General features: G+C 38.8%; 1 protein-coding gene across 1 annotated transcript; it reads left to right on the top strand.

Annotated features, from left to right (window-relative positions):
- Positions 1-244: 244 nt before the first annotated feature.
- LOC141618475 (uncharacterized) lies at positions 245-7,064 on the top strand. The gene is made up of 5 exons (XM_074435590.1): positions 245-1,633; positions 2,906-3,818; positions 4,116-5,418; positions 5,513-5,596; positions 6,358-7,064. Exons 1-5 carry the CDS (start codon positions 964-966, stop codon positions 6,931-6,933), a joined length of 3,546 nt encoding a protein of 1,181 aa, XP_074291691.1. The 5' UTR covers positions 245-963; the 3' UTR covers positions 6,934-7,064.
- The last annotated feature ends 2,348 nt before the right edge of the window (positions 7,065-9,412 follow it).

Raw genomic sequence — 9,412 nt, 5'->3', positions numbered from 1 at the left:
TTCTTTATTTATTTATTTTTATTATTTTTTTCCTTAATAACTACCTAGGAGTATCCTACCCCCTACTCCTGGGAGTAGGATATAATTTACCTTTACCAATGTCAATAACTTACCGAAAAAACAAACCTTATATACATTGTATCACTGGATGCGGAAAAAACGTGATCACCAAGAAGAGACGTGTACAATGTATGTAGTTAGATATGCATTTTCTCATGCTCAAGGAGTTACACTAGATACAGGCAATAACGCGTGTCTACCGTGTCTTAAATAGATTTAAGATTTTACAACGGTACTAAACATCATTTCGATAAATAAATTTAATTTCCACTTAAAATATTAAATATTAAATATATTTTTCTCAAAACAATTTCGGAAAAAATTAGGCATTATCGATAGGGGGAAAGTCGACTCCCTTTCAATTGACAAACCGTCGTCTTTCTCTCTCTTTTCGCAATTCCCCCAATTTATTTCTCTCTCTCTCTTATTTCTCTCTCCTCTTTATCTATCGTCGCAATCGATTTCCGACAACTTGATTTGATGTATTGTTGTTGTCGGACGAATTCGAGAAATTAGGGTTCTTGTGGTTTGAAGTTGGGATTTCAATTGGCTTCGAATTGACACCAGATTTGAATAGTTTCGTCAAGTTTAGCTTGCTGTGGAAGGTTTGTTATCTGGGTTTGTATTATTATTTAATTTTACGAATTGAAAATAGAGAAAAATTAGGGGTTTGAGTAATTAGGGTTCTTCCGATTTGAAGTTTGGATTCAATTTGGGGGTTTGAATTTAAACTTGATTTGAGGGGTGAATTTAAGTGGCCGTTGCTTTGGAAGGTTGGTTTTGCGATTATTGGTATTAATTAATAAACTATTTGAATTGAATTAAAGGGAAGAATTTAGGGTTTTCAGCAAGTAGGGTTTTGTTTTAGTGTTGTTTAATTGGTGATTTAATTAAGTAAGAATAATGCCGAGGAGTTCGAGGCATAAATCGAGCAAGCATAGTACGAGAGATGCGAGGGAGTATTCGGATTCGGAGAAAGAATGTGTTTTGAAGGAGAAAAAAGGGAGGGAAGATGGTGGAAGTGGTGGTAGTAGCAGACATTTGAAGGATGTGTCGTCGGGTGAAAAACGTAAGCTTGATTCAAAATCGGGTGGTTTGAGCAAGGATACGGTTGATCGTGGTAATGCTGAAGTCTATGATGAATATGGGGGTGGTGTATCTTCATCCTCGAAAAAGAGGAAGGAAGCTGTAGTTGATGATAGGTGGGTTGGAGGGGACTATAGTTATGATCACGAGATGTCGAAAAGTGAAATGAAAGAGAAAGAGGTGGTAAAGGGCTCGGCAGATTCAAAAAGATCTAGTAGAAGGGATGGAAGTCGTGTTTCGGGATTTGATGTGGAAGAAGTAAAGAAAAGTGGGAGTAAGACTGAGAGTAAGCACCATAGATCTGAGAGGAAGGAGAGGGGCGAGAAAGAAAGGGGTTCAGACCGTGAAAGGAAGAGCAGTAGAAGCGATAAGAGTGAGAGATTGGTTGATATTGTTTCGGTGAGTGAGAATACGGGCACTGAAGGGAATAAGAAACAAAGTGGTTCTGATAAAGAGCGTGGTAGAAAACACAGTCTTGGTAATACTGGTAAGGTAACCTGTTTCAGTGTCTCTGTTTATTTATGCTTAATTTGATGGTATAATGTTTATTAGTGTGTGATATAGTTGCTGTAAATGTTTCTTGGTATATTTTTACTATGGAAATCTGTACATTGCTGAGCGAAAGCCATTTTTCAAGGTCAGAGGTGTATGGTTAATTGTTGTGGTTGTTTACTATGTTGCTGTTATGAATTGACCTAGAAAAATGCTTGTTGGCTACCTCTGAAACCGCGATAAAGATGCTTATTTTATAGCAACAAATTCGTGAAAACACTGGATTTTGAGGGATTCATTTTAGTGCAAAATGTGGAAATTTGGCGCAATTGTCGAACTGGTCACAATTAGTCATTATACAAATGTTCTGCTGGAGGAAAGCTGTTTGATTGTTGGTATTGTCAGAGAAAGTGAGAAACATTGAATGTCAGGTGTTTGAGCTATGATATCATTTTGGAGCATCATATGTTTTTGTGACTATATGTATGCACATGCCTGTATTTTTATTTATGATCAGTCTAAGATGGGGAAAAGAAGGAACATCTTATCTGTGTTCATCATACTCCCATTTTTTACTTGCATTATCTCAGATATTTTAATTTTGCAGTGAGAAGTTAATTGAGCGAGCACTTTTCAAGTTTTATGGGGAGACAAACTTATTTTTGTACTTTACACTGCTCCGTGTTCTGCTGTTTGGATAGTGCAAAGGTGCTTTATTTGTAAGTTCGGATTGTCAGCAGCCGGCTTAATGTGAAATTTGCGTTTTAACATGTATAGTGTTTATAAGACTTGTTTTTGCAGTGATCAAGTCCTGTTTTTTTTATTTTTTTTTTCCTGTGCTATGTTGATGCTCTTATTCGTACATCTTACACGGTCCCTTCTTTTCTGTGTAACGTGGATCTTGTGTTTGAAGGTTGTCCTTCATGAGAAATTATAATGTTTGAAGTCAAATAATTTAGGTGATAGTGAAGGTTGGTCAACAGTCTTGCTGCGGCCCCGCCATATTTCTGACGTGGCTGGTCAAGGGTCTTGCTGGGATCCCTGCCATATCTGTTTTTTTTTTTGTTGTATTTGTAATTATCATACAAAGTTTGCTTGAAATTAATTAATGTTTGATCAAATCCTTTGGCATTTTGAATTTATCATATTAGGCATTAATACTCTCGGCAACGTCAGTTAGGAGACTATATTCCCATGTATATTAGACCTTTTCCATGGCATTGGCGCCTTTTGAAATTTAAATATATATGCTATCTATTTTTCTCAGATTATGAAGTTCAAGAGGATTTTAGGAACCCAGAACCAGCAAGAGATCTTGACAGAAGAGTTGGAAGGAAGAGAGATGGTTCTGGTGATGGTGATGCTGACAGGCATCATAGTGCTGTTCCAGACACAGACGATAGAGGGCGTTCTTCTAGAGAGGAGATTGCCAGGTCTGGAAGAAATAATAATGACGGTCATAAGGATGAGAGAAATAAAGACAGATATGTAGAAGATGTAGACAAGGACATAGCGCGTCAAGATGAAAAGAAGAGGGATAGCCGGTCTACAAGAGATTATACTGGTGGCTACTCTGATGATAAGCATTTAAGACACGACAAGGATTTGCACTTGTCACATAAGCTTTCTAAGCCTCACGGTGGTGAATATGATCGCGAGTTAGATCGTGATAGAGAACGATATCGTGAACATGATCGTGAGCGAGCTCGTAACAGAGATCGTGAACGTGGTCGAGTTGAACTCGATCATGATAGGGAGCGCAGCGATCGAGATCATAACCTTGTCCATGATAGAGAACAAGAGGACCTTGAACGTGTCCATGATCGAGATCGTGGACTTGAACGAACTAGGGATCACGGGCGGGAACGATATCGTCGAGAACTTAGAGATAGGGTCGGGATTCGTGATCCGGAAAGAGGACGAGAACGGGATTTCGATCATGACCATGATTATACCTCTCATATAGATGAGAAAAGTTCTAGATTCAAAGATGACAGAGGGCGACGTAGATCTCCGGATAATTATGAAGGTTATCAGGGTGATAAACTGAGAAGAGTGGAAACCGAGGCGGACAAGGAAAGATCTCTCTCACGCAAGCCTAATGTGGACAGTGGTACACGTAGCAGTCGGCATAGGGATTCGCCGAGCTCCAAGGCATATGTTGGCGAAGATAATTATAGGTGATGCATTTTATATTAGCCTGAAGTTGAATGTTTTCATTTCTTTAATTATTTATTTTACCACTTCGGCAGTGCCTTGTCTACTGCTCTCTTTCCTTTCTTTGGAAGGAGTAGTAGTCCGAGGCTATGTGTCACAATTATTGTTTATGGATTTCACCCATTGTGTCTTATTGAAGCTGGGTGTCACCCCTGGTTTCCTTTATGAACACTACAATCCTGATATCCTGTACTAAAGAAAAAAAGAAGGTAGAACCTTGTTCAGAAAATTTTCTTATTCCTTCAAATTTTTCTTTGCAGAGAGGGCATCCAAGATGAAACTAAGTATGAAGATTCTTTGAGAGATACTGGTATACCCGAATCAGCTGAGTATCCCGTCAAATATCAGACAGGGGAGAAGCGATCTAAGTTTGATGATAGTCGTACTGGAGAGTTTTCTGAAAGGTCTCCAAACAACAAAGTGCCACCTGCAATTGTGAAAGAAAGGTCTCCTTCAGCGAGTTTTGATCGCAGTAGGTTTTCAAGAAGAAATACAATGAGAGGGAGTCTTGAAGCGAATGATACCGAGAGGAGGGGTAGTGGATCTATTGACATCAGAGATACGAATGTGACCGAGGATAGACAGGGAAGAGATTTGCCTTCCAGGAATTCTGTGGCGGAAGATCATCCTCCAGCAGAATCGCCATTTTATCATAAAACTGGCCAGGGTAATGTTTCCTCTCATAGTCCTGGTCCATCTGTCTTCAGGTCTAGACCAGACAGTCCCTCTTTTGGTGCTCCATATGGTGATAATAACAGAGGCCCTGGGAATCGTTATAGGAGAAGTGTTGATCCAAATGTTGGAAGGGGTCCTGGAAATGCGTGGAATGGTCTACCTAACTGGACTTCTCCACTACCTAATGGATTCATGCCGTTTCCACCTGGCCCTCCTGGACAACATCACGGGGGCTTTCCTCCTATTATACCCCAATTTCCTCCCTTTTATGGGGCTAGACCCACTTTGGATATTAATCACCAGGGGATACCTTATCATCTGGCTGAGGGAGATCGGCTTATGGGTCATGGACGGCCTATTGGTTGGCCGAATATGGCAGAAGGGTTGTTGCCTCCTTTTCATGGATGGAATGCACATAGGACTGATCCAGCGATGTATGGTCCAGGGCCTGGTCAATTTGCTCAAAGAATGGAAATGAATATAGATAATTGGAAGCAAAATGGGGACATAAATACTGAGGTTGTATCTGGGTCTCTGAAAGATGTGCCTGCTAGTAAAGCATCTGCTGATGAAGCGTCATCTGCACATGGTGCTTCAAAGCATAATGTTGAAAGTAGTTGCCCGGATGACCAGGCAACAAGCTTTAAGGACGCATCAAGTGATCTGTCACCTATGAAGGAAATTCCATTAACACCGGCTAAAGGGACTACTGACAAGACTCCCGAGTCATCTGGTGCCGATGATAATGCACGGTCTACGTGTGCATATCTCCTTAAACTTGATATCTCAATGGATCTGGTTGATCCAGAACTGTACAATCAATGCAGCCTGGCAGTTAAGGGAGTGTGTGAGTATATAGAGGATGAAGCTGATCTTGAATTTATGGAGGTATTGAATTTTTTTCAACCCTTTCTGTGCAATATTGAGAGTTAATAATTAAACTAAGTACACCATGTCTACTTTCTTTTTCTCTTATCTTCAGGTAAAGACTGATGTGGAGTCTGAGATCACAAATTTAACTGTGGACGTGAAGCCTTTTCCTGCTGTAGAAGATAATATCTTTCAGGTAAAGCTTTTTTTTTTTAATCCAACGGAAGCAAATCTTGGGTTTAGAACTCTAGTATTTAGGAATTTGGATGTCTTCTTGTTTCTTGCTCGGTACTTGCCTACTTGGGGTGTTTGATTGATTTTTATGACAGAGAGACTCAAACATCCAGTCTTCTATTTTTGGCATCTTAAGTGGGTCTTGCTGCAAGTCATTTTTATTAATTGTTTTGTGCTGAAATTCTCACCCTGGGTTAATTCATGATTCCAGTACTATCTGGAATCTGAAATGGTCACCTCATATGCACAACAAACGCATTTACATTTGTTCGGCATCTTGGGAAGCCTTTCTGAACTTTCTACTTCCTGATGTAAGTGTGTCAAACTTTTTATGGTCCAATTGTCGCTTCTTAGTGCATGCTCTCACTGAGGATGTTAATAACACGGGATAGCCAAGAATTTTAATCTCGATTTGAGGTTTCATGGTGATTTTGTCATTTGGACTTGATCCGTGGTCTCATAAATGCGACTGATACCCATCAAAATGTGAACTTGTTAGGCTTTATAAATCTGTTGAAGCGCAACGTTGTGTGCCTCGTTTCTCTGTACACGTAGATATCATTTACATGGATTGGAGATTGATGATTATGATTATTTTTCATTTTTTTAACCTTTCGAGTTATGTTTGGTACGTGGGCCACTGCTGAAGAGCTGAGGGAAATGGGGCTTTGTTGTTTATCTATTCGTCTTCTCATGTACATGTTATATGTTTTTTTTTTTCAGAGAGCAATGGATTTGTACAAGACACAAATCAGCGACAGGATCATTCCTATGGTACCTGACGGAAATAAGATTTGCAATCATTCACCTTCCCAGGAAGAGGTAGAACAAAATTTGGTTCTAGAGGAAAAAGTAGTTATTCCTGCTGATTGCAGCAGTATCCAGCTAGAAGACCCCACTTCGGCGCATCCAGAAGAAATTGTTCCCGAAAGGGACGAGGAGAAACTTGATTTGGCGCTTAATGCTAGCGATGAAACACAGATGCCAGTTTTTGATGCAGAGAAAAAAGAGGAAGAAAGCTCTCCTGAGTTGATGGCAGGGAATGCTGATAAAGGATGTATCGATAGCACCTACACGGGTGCGAATCATTCAGATCCTAAGAAAGATATTGTTGTCGATGATGGTAAGATTGTTGGCAACAATTCTGATTCTGGAAAGCAGCTTGATGATGCCGTAAGTGGTCCATTAATTATTTTCAATGATGCTGTTAAGGATTGTGAGGGTTTAATCCCGGTGTCAAATGAGTCGGAGTCAGTTGTTTTAAGTCGGATACATCATGCTCCTGAAAGTACACATTAAAACAATTTTGCTATTTTTTTTTAAAATTTGCTTTATATTCCGAGTTATTTCTCTCCCCTCCTTCCCATCGCATTTCACCCTTAGATGAGGGTGTTGTCAAAGTAATAAAATGAAAATGTGTTTTTCCTCCATTGAGATAGTTCCTTCATTTCTTTTGCTGGCTGACCTTTCGACTGCCGGTTTAAGTTTGAATTTGTTCAGTTGGTCTTAAGTCTTAACGAGCCTTATGTTTTGGCCTTTTGGTTAAAAACTTGTTTGAAACCTCTCTTATTCTGCATATATCAACAAGTATGAATCTTTCACTGTTGCGTCGTACTTTCGTTTAACACAATTGGATCTTTTTTCGAACTTCTTTTTAGTTACCATTTTTTTTTAAATATCTCCTTTAATTCAATCTTGGAAGTTAATAAGGAGTAAATTATTTATTTATTTTTTGTTTATGCGCTTATCAGTCAAAATAGTACGAGTACTGTCGAGTACTGTTTTTGTCGTTATCACCGAAAACTTGTGATTTTTCTTGTGTTCTGTATAAGTTTTTAATAGAGTAACGGAGTACATATAAATGAACCAGAAAAAATATACAGTATTTAATTTTATCTAGTGTTCACATTTTTCCTGAAATTAATGAGAAATTCACTTGTCGCACATTTATCATATTAGAGTAATGAAGCCTCAATTTTTTTTAAGAAATGGAGATGATCGTCGTGCATTTCCAGTGGCTATATTCACGTTATCAATTTATCGCTTTCACGTTATTTGACATTTAGAACACAATTAACTTAATTTTACATATTGTTATGACTATTCGGTTTGATTATCCGTGTGGAATTAGCTTTTGGAGGTATGATTATAACGAGTCTGTGGAATGTGTGTTAACATCATTATCAAATGAATAATACAACCACAAAATTTGAACAGAATTGTCTTGTAAATTTTGAATGATTTTAATTTCACTCTAAATGTTTCATCTAATCGTTTTTTTGGATCCGCTACTAACTAGTCCTCTTCCGATAAGTACATGGCCTATTTTATTGCGTGAAATGGCCACACACTCGGTAATTCCAGGGTCACATATATCGTATGCTAGCTAGTGTTAGTTGGGTCACATTTTTCACTCTGATTTACGTTGCGGTTGTATCATGTGTTCAGTGTTCTGCCATTTTTGCGTTCGTATATAAGTAAAGCCTAAATTTGCGCATCACAGGCACGTCTTAAGCCTTGTGCAACTTAGTCTCAAAATCATTCCCTTCCTTGTTACTGCATACAACGCCATGACATCCTTAAGCATCGTGCCTCACCTTCCATACGAACTTGTTTTTTCCGAGATTTTAATCTTGTTGCCTGTCAAAACTCTAGCTCGATTCAAATTGGTTTGCAAGAAATGGTATTCCTTCATCTCGACTTCTCGAGTCCCAAGTTCATCCAAATGCACAATAGTCGTTGGATGTCTGACCCGAGTGTTCTAACAAAATGCGCCTTGATCATCTCTTCTGAAACTATCTTTATGTTCGACTAGGATACCTTTGATACTAGTATAGGTATTGATTCTAATTCATTAGTTCACTCTGGGTCTAATACTTTTGGTTTAGGCGCGTTCTTGATCGTGACCAAAATTCTGAAAAGTGTGACATTCACGTTTATAACCCATGTACGGGTCAGTCCCACCGAGTTCCTGACCCGTACTTGGTTTTAAATTACGAAGGGTGCAATCTCATATTCGGGTTTGGATACGTGTCGTCTCTTGACGACTACAAGCTTGTTATTGTCGGTCTGAGCTCTCAGGGGGGATAGAAGCCTAGTAATGGTGTACTCCTTATACTCTAAGAAGTGGAGAATAGCTTGTCAATTTAGTGAACAAGATTTTCCGAAATATTCGGGAATTTCAGCGTTATTGGTCAGTGAAACGTTGCATTGGGAGACCGAGTCTAGGTCCGACAATTGTATCATTTTCGGGTTCGACTTGGTCAAAGAAGTGTTCAAAAAAGTAGAGCTACCATTCAATATACCCCTATATGGTTTTTGTATGATATGGGAAAAAACCTAGTTTCGCAATGACTACACTTAGGATGCTAAAAGAGTATGGAGATTGGGAGTCATGGACTAAGTTGTCTAATATGTATTGGGAACCACTTGGTTTTACGTGTGTCGATAAATTTTTCGGGTTTACTAAACACGGAAATTTTTTAGCGATAACAGATGACAATAAGATCAGGTGAGTCAACCCTGGTCACAATCCTCCAACTTTAGTGCCGGTATTGAAAAGTTTTATTGTTCTTGATGTCGTTGGTTGTTAACAAACTCTAGTTTTACCGCAATTTTTATCATGTAACAATTATGTGTAGTTGGATGGAGCTGATGGAAGCCTAGAGAACTCAAGAAGAATATAAAAACTACATACTCTATTTGATATTCAATCTTAATTTTGGAGCTAATGCCTCTACTATATAGATTTGATAAGGTTAAGGATGCAAATAAACTG

The sequence above is a fragment of the Silene latifolia genome, chromosome X (assembly GCF_048544455.1).
Source record: "Silene latifolia isolate original U9 population chromosome X, ASM4854445v1, whole genome shotgun sequence".
Taxonomy (NCBI): domain Eukaryota; kingdom Viridiplantae; phylum Streptophyta; class Magnoliopsida; order Caryophyllales; family Caryophyllaceae; genus Silene; species Silene latifolia.
Note: the sequence above shows the minus strand (reverse complement) of the source record. Positions and strands in the feature narration are given on the sequence as shown.